Genomic DNA, 21,902 nt, shown 5'->3' with positions numbered 1-21,902 from the left:
GTTCCTAAGTTCTGGTACAAGAGCTTATACCAGTCTTTTGACTCTAAATGTCACATTTCACACTCCACACAGCGCTCTCCACTACACCACGGTGTGGTGCAGAGACATACTGTGAGTGGTCTTCCTGATACATACTGTTTCTACACAACTTCTATCCCTGATCCTTTCCAAAACATTTTATCCTCAGCACTGTAATTGCAGCCACAAACAGAGAGGCCCTGTGGGCAGCTGCCTTTTCCTTATGCCAATCAACATAAAGAAATATGTCCATAGGGGAAGAAATTAGACAGTTGTGGGGTTTTGTTTGGTTTTTTCTTGTCCATATCAATTTGGTGGAGGCAGCTTCCTGTCTGCCACTGTTCGGATGATCTGAAGGCATGGAATTACATATTATGTCAGGAAAGGACTATTTTACTTTTGCTGTCAATTGCACACTGGTAGTATAACTAAAATAATACATTTACTCCCCAATCTAACCCCCTATATGCCTTTATGAAGCGGCATTTAAATTTTTACAACTGTTCCCTGAGAGCCAATACAAGAAACACATATGTGGTAAATTTGTTTTCTTTCTCTTTTCTTAGCCTGCACAGTGCAGATGTGGGGATCTTAGTTCCCTGACCAGGGCTCAAACCCATGCTCCCCTGCAGTAGAAGGATGGAATCTTAACCACTGGACTGCCAGGGAAGTTCTGACATGGTAAATATTTTTGCATTTAAAACATTTTGCTCTATGGGGGTCCTATCTGTTACTTTACTTTTTTTGGCAAATTCCTTTCAGATTTTAAATTAGAAAAACAACCAACCAATCAAAATTCTATTTTTGATGAATGTGTAGGTGTTCTCAGTCAATATTTGATAAAAGTTTCATACAATTTATTTCTTTTCCTTTTTAACAATTTGGCCACAACATTGCAAATCAACTATACTTCAATACACTTAAAAAACTTGGCTTTTACCTACTATTATGTATTGATGTTTTTCTCCTTAATTAAGCTTTTCATTAAAATGGAGAATTACGACATTCACAGAAAAACAAAATGAACAAGACGGCTAAGACTCTTCTTTAAAATATGATTAAGATTTTTACAGAGGATTCTGGAGTTCAGAGATGTGTGTTTAAGAAGCAATTGATGGTGCACCTGATATGGAGAGAAGGGATTGGAGTGGGGGGAGAGTGAAATAGGCTGATGATATTACAGTAGATGGGGAGGATGGAACTTGGATTAAAGCAGCAGCAGTGGAGATGGTGAATAGCCTCAAGAGGTCTTTTGAGGTGTATCCTCAAAACTTGATGATGGATCAGTTACGTGGGACAAAGGAAAAGCTGAAGTAAGGAATGACTCTCAGCCTTTTGGCTTGACGCTGACATTTTCTGAGATGGATGAGGGGAGAACCATGCTTAGGTGGGAAAATTATTTGCTTCAGGTGGGACACTAAATATTTAAGATGCCTATCAGAAATTCACTAATGTGGAATTCACTCAAGACAGAGAGATAATTTGGAAGACAAACTTTTATGAGTCATCAGGATTAGACATATGTAGTGGATGAAATCATTGCGACCTCATGGACTGTAGTCCACCAGGCTCCTCCGTCCATGGGGTTCTCCAGGCAAGCATACTGGAGTGGGTTACCATTTCCTTCTCCAGGGGATCTTCCCAACCCAGGAATCGAACCTACATCTCCTGCATTGCAGGCAGACGCTTTAACCTCTGAGCCACCAGGGGAGATAGTAGATGAAATCATTAAAAGAATGTTTACAGAGGAGAGAAGACAATTTGAGACTGAGGCTTGAGGCACTTCAATATTTAAATAGTAGGTAGAGGAGAAGTACTCAACAAAATTCCAGATGGAGCACGGAGGAGGAATCCAGTATGGTGCTTTGGGAACCAGGAGTGAACAGTGTTTTGTGGGGAAGTGATCAGTTTTGTGATGAAAAGGCCAAGGAAGATGAACACAGAAGTGTTCATTAGGTTTGGCAGGACAATTACATGTGACCTTGAAAAGTGAAGCTTCAGGACTTCCCTGGTGGTTCAGTGGCTAAGACTCCAGGCTCCCAATGCAGAGGGCCTAGGTTCGATCCCTAGTCAGGGAATTCGATTCCACATGCTGCAACTAAGAGTTCACATGCCACAACTAAGACTTCACATGCCGCAACTAAGACCTGGAGTAGCCAAATAAATAAATAAATATTTTTTTTAAAAGAAATAAAAGTTAAGCTTCTATGGAGTGGGGAGGACAGGGTTAAAACAAAATAAAATCTGAAATGAACTTCCAGTTAAAAAATGAAAGATTAAACACATGCACTTCCTAACCCCTCACTAAAGGAACAGTCAAATTCGAGTTTTAATATCACAAAGTTGAAGCCCAAGGAAGATGAGACAAAAGAAACATTGTGGAGGCTAGAAAGCAGAAGAATAAATGGTAACTCATTTAGCAGAACATGAAAAGTCAAATTCCAAGATTAGTTTTAAGAGAGACCAGAAGGAACTTTATGAGCAGAAACACAGAAAGGCTCCAGAAATGGCAGAGTTAGGTACCTCTGAAAGTGGAGTGAAAGTGGCAATGAAAATAGGAAGATTAGTGTCTTTTGAGAAGCCTCAACCATTCTGAGCAGCCAGGGTAGTGCCCAATTCTCACATCAGCAGAAGAAAGGAGGATTATTACTATAGAAGCTGACCCTGTGGATTTTTAAGGGGATGGACCCTGGGCACCACTGAGGGAGAGCTATACCACAGCAAAAAGAGAATTCTGTAAAAGTTGAATTGGCATGGTCTAATAGAAATATAAGGTGAGCCACAAATGTGAGCCATGTGTGTAATTTTAAAATTTATAGTAGTCATATTTTAAAGGTACAATTAAGCTATATATTTTATTTAACCTAATATGTCAAAATACATTATCATGTCAATATGTAATCAATATAAAAATTGCTAAGTACTCAGAAGCTACATGTGACTAGTGGCTACCATATTGGACAGTACAGATCTAGACACTGGGTGGTAAGAAATCTGAAATTCCTCTCCTCCATCATTCGGCTCCTAAAACCCTGACAAGTTATGTCTTGGAAGAGAAGAGACCAGACTTTTTCCCGTAGAGACTCTAAATGGCCCAAGAGTATAGAATTAATACATCAACATTCACAGGTCGTTCAAGACACCCCACTTCCCTGCAGCCAAATTACCCAACAACAAGGTCAGGTTATTGACAGCTTTCCCCCACTTTGACTTTATGCAGCACTTCCGATCATATTTTTTAGTATCTCATTATGAATATAAACAAAGAGGCAAATATCACTAGATGCTATTCTTCAACAGGAAAAATGAAGACACCTCCCCCACAAAAAATAATAGTTAAACCTGGGGAAAGGAGTTTTCAGGGGGAAGACTTCAAAGGACTTTAGTATATCCTCACAGAGATAAGAGAAGATATGGTACCAGGGAATGTGAAGAGTATGTTTTATAAATATAATTTATAATTATAAATATAACTTTATGATATTAATATTATAACAACACATACAGAAGATTTGATAGAAAAATTCGATGAAAGCAGAGACATATTTCCAGAATAAGAAGAAAAGCTGTTGGAAACTTGGACGGAAAGGATAAGGAAATTGGAAGTTCAGTCTAGAAGTCCAATACCAGAACAACAGGAGTTTCAGGAAGAAAGACTAAAGAAAAGGGAGGGGAGGGGATTATTAGAGTGATGATTGTATAATATTTTCCAGAATGTAAAGATCGGAGTTTCTGGATTATACTGGACTCCCCGGTGCAGTATTAGGAATAGAACCACACATCAAGACATATCAACAGGAAATCCAGAACATTGGGACAAAAAGAAATCTTAAAGACCTTACAGAGAGAAGAAAAAACACAGACTCACTGATCAGGAATCAGAATTTCACTGTTTTGTTTTTTTTTTTCTCAAGGACAATCTGGAAAGCTAGAAGACTATTGAGGAATGGCTTCAAAATGTTGAAGGAAAATACTTTTTAACTTAGCATCTTATATAAAGCCAAACTGGCAGTTAAAAGTATAGAATTAAGGTATTTTCAAACATCCATCACCTCAAAAATTTACCTGCCATTTATGTTAACACAGGAGGCGACTTAAAAAGACAGTCCCCTACAAAAAGAGAGTAACCCAAGAGAAGACAACATGGGATACAGAAGACAGTATCTAACTGGAAAGAGAGGCAAAGGATATGGCCAGGATGACAGCAAAGGGGATGGCAGGACCACAGCTGTGCAGCATGCCCTCTCTGAGAACTGGCGGAATTTCCTTTGCTGCTTTGTATAGTAGCTTCTGACAGTGGTCATCCATCCTTGGTGTATTTTAGCTTGGATCTGCCTCATTCTAATCTCCACCTCTCTGGTTACAAAATATTCTCCCTGTGTGTCTTTAGTTGGTATTTTCTTCTTCTTACAAGGACATAAATCACATTTGACTGGAGCCCACTATAATGACCTCATCTTAATTCGATTACATCATTTAGACACCCTAATTCCAAATAACCCACTTTCAGGTCCTAGGTGTAAGGATTTTAAAAAAATGTTTTGAGGGACACTGTTCAACATAAAACAGTTCACACTGAAAGTGAAAGTCGCTCAGTTGCTCTGACTCTTTGTGACCCCAGGGACTATAGAGTCCATGGAATGTTCCAGACCAGAATAATGGAGTGGGTAGTCTTTCCCTTCTCCAGGGAATCTTCCCAACTCTGGGATCAAACCCAGGTCTCCTGCATTGCAGGCGGATTCTTTACCAGCTGAGCTACCAGGAAAGCCTACAGTTCACCTTGTGGCCTCTCAAATTCATATCTTTCCCATGTATACAATATATTCAACCAATCCCAACATTCTTCAAAGTTTTAACCCTTTCCAGCATCAACTCTAAGGCTTAAATATTATCTAAATATCTTTTAAGTCAGTTATGGGTGTGACTCAGTTTCTGGTCCATCCTTGGGCAAAATTCCTGTTCACCTGTGACCCTGTGAACCCAGAAAACAAGTTGAAGGCAAGCAGAGGTTCAGAACACACAGGAAAGATATTGCTTAGACAACACAACTGATGGAATATCTGTTAGGTTTGAATGTACTGAGCAGAGATTTACTCTTAAGCAGAGAATTTGGGGGAGAGTAATGACAACTGTTTATCAAACTAAACAAATAAAAAGGAAATGTAATCCAGGATACTACACAGTGCAGCTATGAATCAGTTCAGTTCAGCTGCTCAGTCGTATCTGACTCTCTGTGACCCCATGGACTGCAGCAAGCCAGGCTTTCCTGTCCATCACCTACTCCCAGAGCTTACTCAAACTCATGTCCATTGAGTCAGTGATGCCATTCAACCATCTCATCCTCTGTAGTCCCCTTCTCCTCCCGCCTTCAATCTTTCCCAGCATCAGGGTCTTTTCCAATGAGTCAGTTCTTCACATCAGGTGGCCAAATACTGGAGTTTCAGCTTCAGCATCAGTCCTTCCAATGAATATTCAGGACTGATTTCCTTTAGGATGGACTGGTTGGATCTCCTTGCTGTCCAAGGGACTCTCAAGAGTCTTCTCCAACACCATAGTTCAAAAGCATCGATTCTTCGGTGCTCAGCTTTCTTTATAGTCCAACTCTCACATCCATATGTGACTACTGGAAAAACCATAGCTTTGACTAGATGGACCTTTGTTGGCAAAGTAATGTCTCTGCTTTTTAATATGCTGTTTAGGTTGGTCAAAACTTTTCTTCCAAGGAGCAAGTGGTTTTTAATTTCATGGCTGCAGTCACCATCTATAGTGATTTTGGAGCCCCAAAAGATAAAGTCTCTCACTGTTTCCATTGTTTCCCCATCTATTTGCCATGAAGTGATGGGACCAGATGCCATAATCTTAGTTTTCTGAATGTTGAGTTATAAGCCAAATTTTACATTCTCTTCTTCCACTTTCATCAAATGGTTCTTTAGTTCTTCGCTTTCTGTCATAAGTGTGGTGTCATGTGGGGTTATTGATATTTCTCCTGGCAGTCTTGATTTCAGCTTGTGCTTCATCCAGCCTGGCATTTTGCATGATGTATTCTGCCTATAAGTTAAATAAGCAGGGTGACAATATACAGCTTTGATATACTCCTTTCCCTATTTGGAACCAGTCTGTTGTTCTATATTCTGTTCTAACTTGTTTCTTGACCTGCACACAGATTTCTCAGGAGGCAAGTCAGGTGGTCTGGTACTCCCATCTCTTGAAGAATTTTCCACAGTTTGTTGTAATCCACACAGTTGAAGGTTTGGCACAGTCAATAAAGCAGAAGTAGATGTTTTTCTGGAACTCTATCGCTTTTTCTGTGATCCAATGGATGTTGGCAATTTGATCTCTGGTTCCTCTGCCTTTTCTAGATCCAGCTTGAACATCTGGAAGTTCACGGTTCACATACTGTTGAAGCCTGGTTTGGAGAATTTTGAGGATTACTTTGCTAGTGTGTGAGATGAGTGTAATTGTGCAGTAGCTTGAGCATTCTTTGGCACAGCCTTCCTTTGGGATTGGAATGAAAACTGACCTTTTCCAATCCTGTGGCCACTGCTGAGTTTTCCAAATATGCTGACAAATTGAGTGCAGCACTTTCACAACATCATCTTTTAGGATTTGAAATAGCTCAATTGGAATTCCATCACCTCCACTAGCTTTGTTCCTAGTGATGCTTCCTAAGGCCCACTTGACTTCCTTCGCATTCCAGGTTGTCTGGCTCTAGATGAGTGATCACACCATTGTGATTATCTGGGTCATGAAGATCTTTTCGTATAGTTCTTCTGTGTATTCTTGCCACCTTTTCTTAATATCTTCTGCTTCTGTTAGGCCCATACCATTTCTGTCCTTTATTGTGCCCATCTTTGAATGAAATGCTACCTTGGTATCTCTAATTTTCTTGAAGAGGTCTCTAGTCTTTCCCATTCTATTGGTTTCCTCTATTTCTTTGCACTGATCACTGAGGAAGGCTTTCTTATCTCTCCTTGCTATTTTTTGGAACTCTGCATTCAAATGGGTATATCTTTCCTTTTCTCCTTTGCATTTCTTTTTCTCGGGGATGGTCTTGATCACAGCCTCCTGTACAATGTCACCAACCTCTGTCCATAGTTCTTCAGGCACTCTGTCTATCAGATTTAATGCCTTGAATCTATTTGTCACTTCCACTGTATAATTGTAAGGAATATGATTTAGGTCATAACTGAATGGTCTAGTGGTTTTCCCTATTTGCTTCAATTTAAGTCTGAATTTGGCAATAAGGAGTTCATGATCTTAGCCACAGTCAGCTCCCAGTCTTGTTCTTGCTGACTGTATAGAGCTTCTCCATCTTTGGTTGCAAAGAATATAATCAATCTGATTTTGGTGTTGACCATCTGGTGGCCTCCATGTGTAGAGTCTTCTCTTTGTGTTGTTGGAAGAGGGTGTTTGCTGTGACCAGTGCTTTCTCTTGGCAAAACTCTATTAGTCTTTGCTCTGCTTCATTCTGTATTCCAAGGCCAAATTTACCTGTTATTCCAGGTGTTTCTTGACTTCCTACTTTTGCATTCCAGTCCCTTATAAAGAAAACATCTTTTTTGGGGTGTTAGTTCTAGAAGGTCTTGTAGAACTTCATAGAACCATTCAACTTCAGCTTCTTCAGCATTATTGGTCAGGGCATAGAGTTGGATTACTGTGATATTGAATGGTTTGCCTTGGAAATGAACAGAGATCATTCTGTCATTTTTGAGATTGCATCCAAGTACTGCATTGTGGACTCTTTTGTTGACTATGATGACTACCCCATTCCTTCTAAGGGATTCTTGCCCACAGTAGTAGATAGAAGGGTCATCTGAGTTAAATTTACCCATTCCAGTCCATAGCGGTTTGCTGATTCCTAAAATGTCGACGTTCACTCTTGCTATCTCCTTGTTTGACCACTTCCAATTTGCCTTGATTCATGGATCTAACATTCCAGGTTCCTATGCAATATTGCTCTTTACAGCATCGGACCTTGCTTCCATCAGCAGTCACAACCACAACTGGGTGGTGTTTTTGCTTTGGCTCCATTTCTTCATTCTTTCTGGAGTTATTTCTCCACTGATCTCCAGTAGCATATTGGGCACCTACCGACCTGGGGAGTCCATCTTTCAGTGTCCTATCTTTTTGCCTTTTCATGCTGTTTCAGCTGTGAATAGCACTTACATGAAATCTTAAAATCTAATCAAAAATTATGATATGGTTACAAGTTTCAGAGAATGGCAAGGTTTGAGTTTATGAGTGTGTATATGTATGTATAGGTGGAGAAGGCAATGGCACCCCACTCCAGTGCTCTTGCCTGGAAAATCCCATGGACGGGGAAGCCTGGTGAGCTGCTGTCTATGGGGTCGCACAGAGCCAGACATGACTGAAGCGACTTAGCAGCAGCAGCATGTATGTATATAGGAGTGCATGAGTGAGTGTATGTGCACGTCTCAGTGTGTGTTATATGGGGGTGGGCAAGCTGTTTTTTTAAGAGGGAGTCAGTTGATGATGGTAACTCAATATCTTGTTATTTAGAGATAACTGAGTTAAGTAGCGAAAGAAACAGGTAAATACCTTGAAGACTTTTGCCTCTGGGAGTTGTGTCATGGCATGGGAGTGTGCATGCTCAGTCATGTTTGACTCTTTGTGACCTCACTGACTAACCTGCCAGGCTTCTCTGTCCATGGAATTCTCCAGGCAAGAATACTAGAGTAGGTTATCATTTCTTTCCTCCAGGGGATCTTCCTGACCCAGGGATTTGACTCCTGCATTGGCAGGCAAATTCGTTACCACTGAACCACCTGGAAAGCTCCATGGGCATGAGAGGGGCCTGGTATTTTTCACAAGACTCTTTACACAACGCTTTGGCTTTAAATAATAAGTGGATGTAAAATTTTAATAAAGGTAAAATTTAAATTAAAAGAATAAAATAAAAAAGAGTACAAGTTTTTGCATAAAATGTAAAATTGACAAAAAGAGCTTGCTTTAGTATTACTCATTATTTTGCATAGTGGTTAAGAGCACAAGTTCTGGGTCTGATTTCTTGGGTTTGTTTGTATCTTGCTTCTTTCATTCATCAACCAGTGAGACCCTTTCCAGTGTGACCTTGGACAAAAGTTACTAGTGGTTAAGGTGCCTCCGTTTTCTACTATTTAAATAGTTTCTACTTCATAGGATTACTGAAGAGATTAAATAACCTAGTAATACATATTAATCATTGACTAGCAGCAGCAGCATGTGGTAAGTGCTCAACAAATGTTAGCCATTACAGTTTACATTGAATTGTTAATTCCATCAGAAAATATTTAGAAATGTTGTGAAAATTGAAGAGAGCCAACAGGCAACATGGGGAAATATAAGGTTGCTTCCCAATAACATCTTACTTTTATTACTATGGTTTTTTTTTAAAAAAACATGTGCAGCAGTCATGCACATATCTTTTTTCTTAAGAGACTTCATTAAAAAAAAACATCCTTTAAGAATGTATATTTTAAACTATTTTGGGCATGCATAGCACACAGTCTGGGAATAAACTCACTTTATAGCTGAAGTAAATGGGAATATTGATCTGAAATAGATCTGAGAGTGACCTAGAAGTGAACTGTTCTAAATCACACTGAGCCTCCCCAGACCAATCTGATGAGACTCATAGCCCATTAATACCTGAAGCAGAACTTTTGGTTTAAAATGTTCAGTAAAACTCCAGTCCATTAGATTGCGTTGCTGGGTTTTCTTTATGTCCTCTAACTTGGCTTCTACAGTCATCTTCTTTGGTTTCTTAAAAAAAAAAAAAATCAGAGGAATACAATTTCAGCTTTAATTTGTTTAAGTCCAAATGAAGCCCTCTTGGACTCCATCAACTAACCAGCATGCACTCCATCTAATTGGGGGAAATCTGCATATGTATAAATCCATATGGCAACATTTTAAGAGAACTGCTGCCAGAAAAAGTATGCCTTTGACTTTTTTTTTTTTTATGGGCAACATAATCTAAATATTTTTATTGTTAGGTTATACTCTTCTGAGTCCTGTTAGCAATTATAGGCAGGTTTTCTGAACTCACTTCAAGACAGCATTAGTTCTACATAGCTGTATGGTCAGCAGGTGTTCGTGACGTTGCCAAGCCACACTGTCTAGAGAGAAGCATGGAGCCTGGAAGTTTTGCTTGAGCAGCTGGTGAAATTAACTCCTTTCTCTCCAGCTGGAACCGAGCTGGGGTAGGGGGATCTGAATAAACCCCTCTCCTCTAGTATTAGCCCCTTCCTGCTAAGTTTCTCTCTTTTTTTAGTTCATGGTTTTCTCAGATCTTACTGGCATCTACACTTTTAGGGCAATAATTCCCTACCTTTTCAAGAAGATCAGCATTTGTGACCGCTTCATCTTTGATCTCATTGTTCATGGTCTGCTCTGTAAATCAAAGACACCGATATCCAGTTGTGTTTGGGCTTTGTTCTCTCTTTGGTCAATGCTGTGCTTTTTGTTGCCATGTGATCTATGTTTCTGTGCTGAAAAGGTAATTCCTGAAACGCACGTTTCATGCCTCCAAAAAGGTGTTTTTGTCAATAATTCTAAATTAGTGTCTACCTAGAAAAGTTATACTAAGTCCTTTGAAAAGAACCCAGCTCCCTATATAATACATTCCTAAATCATATATTAGATATTCTGCCTTCAGACTGTATGGCTCACTTCTGACATGTACTTTATCTTATAAGCTGATGTTTACTGATTAAACTATGTCAACTGCTCACCACACACTGTTGTCTGTTATGATGCTGGTACCTATCACAAAGCCTTTTCAAACTTCTGGGTTGTATCTTGTGAGTGACAGACTAGGACAGGGGCAGGGATGTATGGAAAGGAGAATCACCTGACAAAAGCACCTCCTACTAGAAAAAGCAATTTCATACACTATCCTGGTAAGCTTTTACCCCATTCATTAACAATTTATTAATTTAAAACCTATTTAATGGGCATCTGCAGATTTACAGAGTCTTTAAAAGTTAGTTAAATGAATAAAATGAATAGGGAGCTGGATTCCACGGGGCCCCTTATCATGGATACACTAGCTCTCGCTATGACCAAAGAGTATACTTACATGATAACTGGGACTGTGATAACCTCCTTGAGTACTAAGCACACAGCCATAAATGGAGAGGGAAGAAACCGACTGATAGTGTTGATTTCTGAATCACCCTGTTTCAGTAAATCTTAAAGTTAACAAATGTGTTATGTAGAGAATTCCATGATATATGAGTTTCACATGGATAAATGGACACTTTACTGTGAAAGTTTCAGAATGTGTAATATACTCTTGTGACTGTGAATCTCTAAGAAAGAAAGAAATCAAGGACATAGCATATTCCAAATCTGACCAAAGTAATAAAGTTGGGGGGGGGGCATTGAATCTTGTAACATATTTGCCTTACTGCACAAAGACAGCCAGTATGACTTTTTATCACCATCCGAATAATAGCAAATTAATCCCTAGGAAGTAATATATAAAATGGTTCCAGCTTGACTCTCCAGCCACACCTCCTTCTACTCTCCCTGGCTCATTCCACTGCAGACTCACTGGCTTGCTTGTTGCATCTTGAAGTTTTTGAACTTGACTTTCTCTCTGTCTGGCATGCTTTGCTTTTAGATAGTCATCTGTTTCAAACCCTTCATTCATCTTGCTGTTCAACTGTCACCTCCTCAAGAGTCTTCTGCTTCTTATCCTGCTTGATTTCTGATCACAGCATTTATCCATGCCTAATAATATTTGTCTGTCTCTCCATCTCAAATGTGAATGCCTGGAGAATAAGAACTATTTTCCCGAACCGTACTCTGAGTACCCAAAACACACGAGGAACTCGGTAAATATATGTATATTTTTTGATTGAATGAGAGAAATCTACATCATGTATTAAAACTATCGAGCCAAATTGAGAGTGCAGAAATGTGGAAGAAATCCTACAACAAAAGCTTATTTGTGGGGTAAGCATAAGCTCAGCTGGTAAAGAATCTGCCTGCAATGCAGGAGACCTGGGTTCAATCCTTGGGTTGGGAAGATCCCCTGGAGAAGGGAAAGGCAACCCACTCCATAATTCTGGCCTGGAGAATTCCATGGACAGTCCATGGGTTCGCAAAGGGTCAGACATGACTGAGCAACTTTCACTTTCACAAGATCTAAATTTTCACTGTATGGCAAAGAGAAGCACATCTGGGCTTCTAGAGGGACTAGCTAATTACATCTAAGCAAGATAGGCCAACTGTTTTACTTGTCTTTAGGAGCATAGCTACTTATATTTTTGCTACTAGATCCATCTCACTTTGGGCTGGTGAGGGTGACAGCATGAATGTTCCATTTTGATTTATAAGAAAACTATAAATTCAATTCAGTTTAATATTTATATAATACAGACACTCAAGAGAAAACTCAGGCCAACTATAACTCTAAATAGACCATTATGTCCCATGTGTCCTTGAAGCAATTGATACGCAATCTGTGGAATAAAAATTATTCTATTCTATGGGCTGCCAGATTTCCGGGAGACTTGATATTCCCTCCTGTGTCTAAGGATCCAATAGAAAAAAAGTCTCCAGTTTAGAAAATACGTTTTAAAAAACTGTGCATCAGATATTTTGTCAAAGGGAAGAACATTCTAAGACTAATCTGAACTCTATTTAATAGTAGAGTAAAAGTCATTTTTTTTTCTTTCTTTCTGATTTCTTCCTTCAACCGCATAATCCTTTGACAGTGTGATTCAGTAGTTTTTGACACATCTGGAAATGGATGCATTCTCATCCCTTTGAAAAATAGCTTCCCTAATCTGTTTTACTTTAGAGATAACAAGATCCCTCTGCAAAGCAGTTACTTTATTAAAAAAACACTCAACAAGCATAAAGGGCACATCTAAACCTATAGCCTCATGGTTATCAACTCTCAGGTTTTCCATAAATATCCAATAGGCCCCGTCAAGTTCAAAACCAGTCTCAGATGGAAATCTACTGTTCGGTTGAGAAAAGCACAAGTATTTAGCCCTTCAAGTCCAGGAACAGGCTTTTCTATGTATTTGATGCTAAGATGGCTGTGCAGGAAATACATGAACAATTTCTGCTTTGTTTAGAGATTTAAAAGTGGCTGCTTCAGAAATGTGACTCAGTTAGGGGAAAAATGCAAAAACAAACAAACAAACAAAAGATTAGCAACAACAAAAATTTCCCTTACATGTTAATAGCCTCAGTGAGGCACCAAGGTTCATCTACCCATCTCCATCCAAATGTAACAAGTCCTTGACATAGGCCAGCCTACATCAGGTAGAATCCCTCACAGGCCATGCGCTCAGCTCTCAAGATTGCTTGGCCACTAGGATACACCATCCATTATAGCATTTTTAGCCATGATGATTTAGGGAATTGCTATAAACGTTCACTTTGCACCAGGACTCAGAACACAACTTTATGTGGTTTGACCACCAGGTGGCAAAAGTTGCCTGAGGAAAACTATGTACCAACTGCTCTTTTTTTTCTTTAAGAACAAAAAAAGGCAAAATAAAACAAACAAACAAAAAAACCCTCTGGCCCTTTCTCCTGGCTTATTCTGGCTCTATATTAACTCAAAATGACTTCTTTATTATACATTTCTATTCCCATAGGACTCACTAATGCCGTAATATCTCAAGTTAATTTTTTGTGAGTTAGGCTAATAGGTAAGGGTATCTAGAATAGGGAGATACAGAACCAACCCTAAAGGTAAGGAATCAGCCCTGAAGGTAAGCAACCAGCCGTAGGAAGTCCCAAAGGGAGCAAAATTGGGTATGTATAACCATGAAGAAGAGAATATGGATATTTTAAACCACTAGATGCATCACAAGGAATTTCTTGGAACTGAGGAAGCCACAAGACACAGTGGAGGAAGCACTGGTTTGGATCCTCTTTGGAATCCTGACTTCCTGCTCATATGTGGTTGAACAAGTTACTTAACCCCTCTGAGTCTTTGTTTCCTCATCTTCAGGATTAGGCTAATGCTACCTTCCTCATAGGCTTGATGTTAATATAAAGCACTAGTTAATATATGTAAAATACCATAGTGCTTGGAATATAGCAGGCAGTATTATATAAAAGTTATCTCCATCCCTCCTTGTCCCCTTCACTTATCTACTCTACTAAACAGGCAAGCAGATTTTCCCTAATTCCACTCATTGATGACTTCCTTTTTTCTACCCTCACTTAAATAAATAAAAATAGTTAAGATGATCATTTAGTCCATACTCACTTAACATCTATTCTTTTATAGCGGTGACCATTTTTTAGAATTTTGAAATAATACAGAAAAGTACAAAGAATTTAAATGCTTGCTATAATGAATAATGATAAGGAAAAGTCCCAGCACTTCAGACATCTTCCTCATGTTATTTCACAATCACATTTCTTTACTAAACTTTCATATAATTTCTGACTTTTTTTGGATCATTCTGGGTTTTTTACACATAATTTACAAATAATAACAGTTTTGCTTCAACATTTATAGCTTTATCTCTTTTTCTTACCTTACTGAGTTGGCTAGCATCTCCAATGTGATCCTAAATATGAGAGTTTATAGTGGATAATCTTCTGATCAAGTGAAATCTTTCAACTTTTCATCTTGATATACAATGTTTCTGATAGTAAGTTTTAAAATACACTTTATAAGGTAGAGAATTTTTCTCTCTATTGCTAGTTTGTTTTTCATAAATTGCTATATTTTTTCTCCATCCACTGAGATTATATTTTTCTTAGTGTGTTAACTGATAAATTATATTGATTTTACAATGTATGCTTTTCCTTGTTACAAAAACCTGTCCTGATTATTATGATTTTGTATATTGCTAGATCAGTTTGCTTACGTTTTATTCAGGATTTTGGCATATATGTTCATGAATAACTGAGTTTTAATTTTTTGTTGTTGTTGTACTGCCCTTGACAGTTTTATTATAAGGCTGATGCTAGTTTCATAAAATGAGAAAAGAATAATCCTTCTATATTTCCTGGAATTAATTTTTGTTAAGATTGGAACTATATTTTGAGTGTTTAGAACTATTATTTTTTTTGAGTGTTTAATATCACTAGTCAATGAGATTATTTGAGTTTGGCATGTCTTCTTTGGGAAGTTTTTAAATCAACTTAATTTATTTAAATAATTACAAGATATTCAGGTTTCATGTTTCTTCTTGAGTGAATACTTTTCTAGTAATTTGCTCATTTCATTTTTCATTTCAGTTCAGTCGTTCAGTTGTGTCTGACTCTTTGCAATCCCGTGAATTGCAGCACACCAGGCTTCCCTGTCCATCACCAACTCCTGGAGTTCACTCAAACTCATGTCCATCGAGTAGGTGATGCCATCCAGCCATCTCATCTTCTGTCATCCCCTTCTCCTCCTGCCCCCAATCCCTCCCAGCATCAGAGTCTTTTCCAATGAGTCAACTCTTTGCATGAGGTGGCCAAAGTACTGGAGTTTCAGCTTCAGCATCATTCCTTCCAAAGAACACCCAGAACTGATCTTTAAAATGGACTGATTGGATCTCCCTGAAGTCCAAGGGACTCTCAGGAGTCTTTTCCAACATCACAGTTCAAAAGCATCAGTTCTTCAGTGCTCAGCTTTCTTCACAGTCCAACATTCACATCCATACATTACCACTGGAAAAACCATAGCCTTGACTAGACTGACCTTTGTTGGCAAAGTAATGTCTCTGCTTTTCAATATGCTATCTAGGTTGGTCATAACTTTCCTTCCAATGAGTAAACATCTTTTAATTTCATGGCTGCAATCACCATCTGCAGTGATTTTGGAGCCCCTCAAAATAAAGTCTAACACTGTTTCCCCATCTATTTCCCATGAAGTGATGGGACCAGAGGCCATGATCTTTGTTTTTTGAATGTTGAGCTTTAAGCCAGCTTTTTCACTCTTCTCTTTCACTTTCATCAACAGGCTTTTTGGTTGCTCTTCACTTTCTACCATACGGGTAGTGTCATCTGCATATCTGAGATTGATATTTCTCCTGGCAATCTTGATTCCAGCACATGCTTCTTCCAGGCCAGTGTTTCTCATGATGTACTCTGCATAGAAGTTAAATAAGCAGGGTGACAATATACAGCCTTGACGTATTCCTTTTCCTATTTAGAACCAGTCTGTTGTTCCATGTCCAGTTCTAACTGTTGCTTCCTGACCTGGATATAGGTTTCTTAAGAGGCAGGTCAGATGGTCTGGTATTCCCATCTCTTTCAGAATTTTCCACAGTTTACTGTGATCCACACAGTCAAAGGCTTTGGCATAGTCAAAAAAGCAGAAATAGATATTTTTCTGGAACTCTCTTGCTTTTTCAATGATCCAGCAGATGTTGGCAATTTGATCTCTGGTTCCTCTGCCTTTTCTAAAACCAGCTTGAATATCTGGAAGTTCATGGTTCACATACTGTTGAAGCCTGGCTTGGAGAATTATGAGCATTACTTTACTAACGTGTGAGATGAGTGCAATTGTGAGGTAGTTTGAGCATTCTTTGGCATTGCCTTTCTTTGGGATTGGAATGAAAACTGACCTTTTCCAGTCCTGTGGCCACTGCTGAGTTTTCCAAATTTGCTGGCATATTGAGTGCAGCACTTTCATAGCATCATCTTTAAACATACTCAAAATAAAGTTGCAGATTCTTTATCAACTGAGCTATCAGAGAAGCCCCTTATATCCTTTTACTCTCTTTTAAATTTCTATAGCACCAAAGGGAAATCTGATTCTTTATTTCCCCAATGATTTTTATTCCTGAAATAATTTTATTTCTAATATAGTAATTCATGCTTCTTTTTGTGATCAGCCATTTACTAAAAATTTTTCAATTTTAAAAATCTTTCAAAGGACCAAAATTTTCATTTTATTTGTTCTTCCTATTGCATCTATATTTTCCATAATTTCTTTGTGGTTCAAGAACATACTCTGTAGTTTTGATCTGTGAAAATTTGTTTTATGATGTAGTATACAGTTAAGGTTTTTAATATAAGCATACATACTTGTGATCTTTAAGAAGCTATAGTATTAAGGAGGCCTTAATATAGGCATATGAATAACCATTATACGTAGTAGGAAATCCCTGGGAGCTCAGCTGGTGAAGAATCCTCCTGCAATGCAGGCAACCCCAGTTGGATTCCCGGTTTGGGAAGATCCCCTGGAGAAGGGATAGGCTACCCCCTCCAGTATTCTTGGGCTTCTCTGGTGGCTCAACTGGTAAAGAATCAGCCTGCAATGTGGGAGACCTGGGTTTGACCCCTAAGTTGGGAAGACCCCCTGGAGGGGGTCACAGCAATCTACTCTAGTATTCTTGCCTGGAGAATCCTCATGGACAGAGGAGCCTGGTGGGCTACAGTCCATGGGGTTGCAAAGAGTTAGACATGAGTGAATGACTAAGCAAAGCAAAGCACAGCACAGCAGAGTAGGAAATAACTGAGGCTATAAAGGAAGCATATATTAATTATGGTAAGAAAGGCATTTCCAGATAAACACATCTAACAAAGCTTCATGGGCATGTCATTTGAACCTCAGTATAGTCAAAAAGACAACTCTAGTGGGAGGTTATTGTGGGGAAAAGTTAGAGATAGAAAAGAGCAGGCTGCCTAAAGGAAATAGGGTCTAATTATATTGACTACAGCATATGCTAAGAGAACAAAAGTGAAAAAGTGGAAAGGGTTTAGGAAAATAATTTGGTACTGTTGAAGAAGTGTATAAAGCAGGCCAAGAAGTTGGGTTCTATTTGTAGGTAGTAGAGAGCCATTGATAGCTGAGCAGTAAAGAATCTGCCTACCAATGCAGGAGACACAGTTTTGATCCCTGGGTTGGGAAGATCGTTTGGACAAAGAAATGGTAACCCACTCCTGGAACACACTCCAGTATTCTTGCCTGGGAAATCCCATGGACAGAGGAGCCTGGCAGACTACAGTCCATGGGGTCACAAAAAGAGTCAGACTTGACTTAGCAACAAACAACAACGAGGGAGTCATTGAAGGTTATAAGTAGGGTAACAGCATATTTTAAGTAATTAATCTGATAGCTGTGTGTAAAACAGCTCAATAAAAATATAGCCTGATATTCTTCTATGCTTATATATCTCTTAATATTACAATATTTATTATGATTTATTCTACAGTGAGAATAATTACCTGAGTAGGAGGGTGTTCAGGTAAACTGATGTTCATTGAGTATTGATTTTGTAACAAGATCTGTACTACACAGTTCATTGCTATTGAGGGTAATTTTGGATAATTTTTTTTGCATAGAATCACAATAACCCTGTGAAATACTAATGATAAAAGTTTCAATTCTGGTCACCGTACTATATTTACAAAGGTAGTAAGAGTGGCTTAAGAGGCCTTATGACACATTGAAAAACAAGGGTTGAAATAATGAGGACTTACTCTACAAATAATAAATGCAAGAGTGGGTGTGGAGAAAAAGAGAACCTTCCTAAACTGTCGATGAGAATGGAAATTGGTAAATAAACCCACTATGGAGAATAGTATGGAGGTTCCTTATAAAAATAAGAATAGTTACCATATGATCCAGCAATCCCACTCCTAGGCATACTATCTAGGCAAAACTGTAATTCAAGAGATACACTCATCCCTATGTTCACAGCAGCACTGTTCACAATAGCCAAGACATGGAAGCAACCTAAATGTCCATCAGCAGATAAATGGATAAACAACACACATATATGCATATATATAATGTACACAATAGAATATTACTCAACCATAAAAAGTATGAGATAATGTCATTTGCAATAACATTTATGAACCTAGATTATTACATTAAGTGAAATGTCAGACAGAGAAAAACAAATTTATAATGTAACTTACATGTGAAGTCCAAAAAATGATGCAAATTAATTTATTTACAAAACAGAAATAGATTTCCAATGTAGAAAAAAATACTTGGGGAGAGGAGGATAAATTAGGAGTTTGGGATCAACAGATACACACTACTACATATAAAACAGATAAACAAGGACCTACTATATAGCACAGGGAACTATATTCAGTGTCTTGTAATAACCTACAACGCAAAAAATATGAAAAAAATATGACTGAATCAATCTGCTGTATACCAAAGCACTGTAAATCAACTCTACTTCAATAAAATTTTTTAAAAAATGAGTAGTTACTGAATAACACTCAGTAACAAAGTTTAATTAATAAAACAATATGAACCAGCTTTTCAACTGAAATAGGGAGACATTTAAATACCTTGAATTTTTTTGGTTTATACATTCTATATCAGTATCTATACACACACACACACACACACACACATTTGCTCACCCAGAGTCTCAGGTTGGAGCTGAGACTTCAAGTTTGTCTCCTGCTCTGTTGGTTGTCTATGATCAGAGTCTAAGGATTTCTTGTTACTACCAGGCTGGCGATAATCTGATGGTTTTTTGTTGAGCTCATCATCTGGCATAGGTGTTGACCAATTCTGATTCAGAAATAAAATTCTGTCTTTGGTTCTATCATCTAGGCAGAGTAAAGAGGATCCATAAGCTACAATACTAGACAAATCGACAATCACACAATGCAAGAATGCCTTTCCTCCCTCCAGGCAGTGCACCTGTTTGCTGTTTGGCTTCTTGGGTATTCATTTTCATGATGTACTGTTGCCTTATCTGTTTAGCAAACCTGGCAGGGTTGTCCCATGGTATGTTGAACATCTCAGAATCTGTCCCATACATCATTTTAGAACGCTTTAGATTTCCATCTTCATCAACCTTAGAGAGTTTCAGGCTCTCAAAAGTAAACACTTTGAAGGCTCGTTCTACTTCATTCCAGCTCAAGACTTCTGTAAGAAAGCAGACCAGTGCTATTAGAAATGCTCTTTATTACCATACAGTACAGGGGCAATGGGGGGGGGGCGGTTGGTCAGTCCACCAGAAAGACAAAAGAGTCACACCATAATGCGTGTTGACCTGACTTTACACATGGGCACCCCAATTCTGCAACAAATATCACAGGCAACTAATAATAAGAAATGTATACAATCAAGATACATCAAGATAATGCCCATAAACTGCTTCATAGATGAAGGAACATGAGGTGTCCAGATTGGTTCACACCGACTTTCCAGAGTATTGGTTGAATATGTTTAAAAGTTGTCATTTTTTCATAGAGAATAGACTCGTGGTTGCCAAAGGGGAGCAAGGTGAGGGGAAGATAGGCTGGCAGTTCCGGGTTAGTAGATGCAAACTATTACATATAGAATGGATAAACAACAAGGTCATCTTGCATAGTACAGGTAACTGTATTCAATACTCTGAAATGGAACAGAATGTAAAAAAGAATGTATATATGTATATAACTGAGTCACTTTCTCTGTATAGCAGAAATTGATACAACATGGTAAATCAACTACACATTAATACATTAAGACAATGTCATTTTAAGCAAAAGCATCTTTTGCTGCTGTTGTAATTTAACACAGAAATTACTCACTTGTGTCTAACATAGGCTGTCATGTTTAGTCGGCTTTTTTGGTTCACTCAGGCTTAGAAAAGGCATCTTTCCACCTAATAAACTGGTACAGAACTTTTCATAATTTTATTTCAAAGGTTATCAGCCTTCAAGCGGCTATATTAATTTGTATATTTAATATTTTATAGAATTTGTATGTTCACTCACTCATGCACTCATTTTTGTCTTCTATGTTCTGGGCTTTATACTCTATGTATTTTTCTTTGCCTGACATTGAAAGAAAAGATTTGGTTCTGCACTTTAAAAGTTCAAGATAGAGAGGTAGGAGGTAGTATTAACAAACAATGATGGAATTCAGTGCGGGAAAGTGAAATGATAGGGACAGATCAAAGAATCAGAGGTCACCTCCATTCTTCCTCTCCAACAGAGAAGAGTGTAGCGGGAAGGTTCCTTTTGGAAAAAAACCACAAGGAAATTCTGGAGAGAGACACGAAAAAGACATAGGTGACAAAATTAAGTTTGTTCATTCATTCATTTCACAAACATTTTTTGGGCACCTACTAGTTGTCAATGACTTTAATAAAAGGACTATAGCAGCAAACATCCGTGAACTCCTAACTTTACAGAGTATCTATTTTAGCAGTTGGGAACACAGAATAAACAGGTAATTGTATACTCTATCAGAAACAAGAAGAAGAGTAAAGCCAGATGAGGGGATAAGTGGTAATAATGACTGGGGAGGGACTTTATATTTTATATAAGGAAGTCAGAGCAAGGGCTTCCTAGGTAGCTCAGATGGTAGAGAATCTGCCTGCAATGCAGGAGACGCAGGTCTGGTCCCTAGGTAGGGAAAAATGCCCTGGAGAAGGGAATAGCAACCCACTCCAGTATTCTTGCCTGGGAAATCCCATGGACAGAGGGGCCTGGTGGGCTATATTCTTTGGGGTTGCAAAATAGTTGGACACAACTTAGTGACTAAACAACAAATATCAGAGCAGAGTAAAGCCGGCAAAGCAAAAATAAGAAAGAAGTGGGGGAGTCATACCACTATCTGGGAGTAGAGTGATGGAGGCAGGGAGGGAAATAGCTAGTGCAGAGGTGGAGACAGGGGTGTGATGGACTTGTCCAAGGAAGCACAGTGAGGTCAATGAGATAGAGTGGAGTAGAACAACAAGAATTCGACTGAGGATGAGCTCAAAAAGTTTAGATTTTACTTTGGAAATGGGTGATCACTAGAGGGTCTTGAGCCAAGGAGGAACAGGATCTGACTAACCTTTTGGAAGGGTCATTCCTGCTATTATGTGAAGAAAAGACTGTAGGTAAAAAGGGAAAGCTTGGAGACCAACTGGAAAATTACTGAAATAGTTCAAGTGAGAGGTGGTGCCGGATTGGGCTGGGCTGTTAGTGAGAGATGTGGTGGGTTTGGTTGTGGG

At 38.6% G+C, this 21,902-nt stretch overlaps 1 protein-coding gene across 1 annotated transcript in view; it reads right to left on the bottom strand.

Moving 5' to 3' along the window:
• SPAG17 (sperm associated antigen 17) overlaps positions 1 to 21,902 on the bottom strand; it is a 250,892-nt gene that overhangs the window by 125,964 nt on the left and 103,026 nt on the right. Inside the window, exons 14-17 of the mRNA XM_068966033.1 lie at positions 19,613 to 19,840; positions 19,327 to 19,518; positions 10,349 to 10,410; positions 9,667 to 9,780 (exon numbers count right to left, since the gene is read on the bottom strand). Coding sequence (XP_068822134.1) covers positions 9,667 to 9,780; positions 10,349 to 10,410; positions 19,327 to 19,518; positions 19,613 to 19,840 — 596 coding nt within the window. The remainder of the gene's footprint in view (positions 1 to 9,666; positions 9,781 to 10,348; positions 10,411 to 19,326; positions 19,519 to 19,612; positions 19,841 to 21,902) is intronic.

This window comes from Capricornis sumatraensis, chromosome 2 (assembly GCF_032405125.1).
Source record: "Capricornis sumatraensis isolate serow.1 chromosome 2, serow.2, whole genome shotgun sequence".
Taxonomy (NCBI): domain Eukaryota; kingdom Metazoa; phylum Chordata; class Mammalia; order Artiodactyla; family Bovidae; genus Capricornis; species Capricornis sumatraensis.
This window is presented reverse-complemented; position numbering and strand designations above follow the sequence as displayed.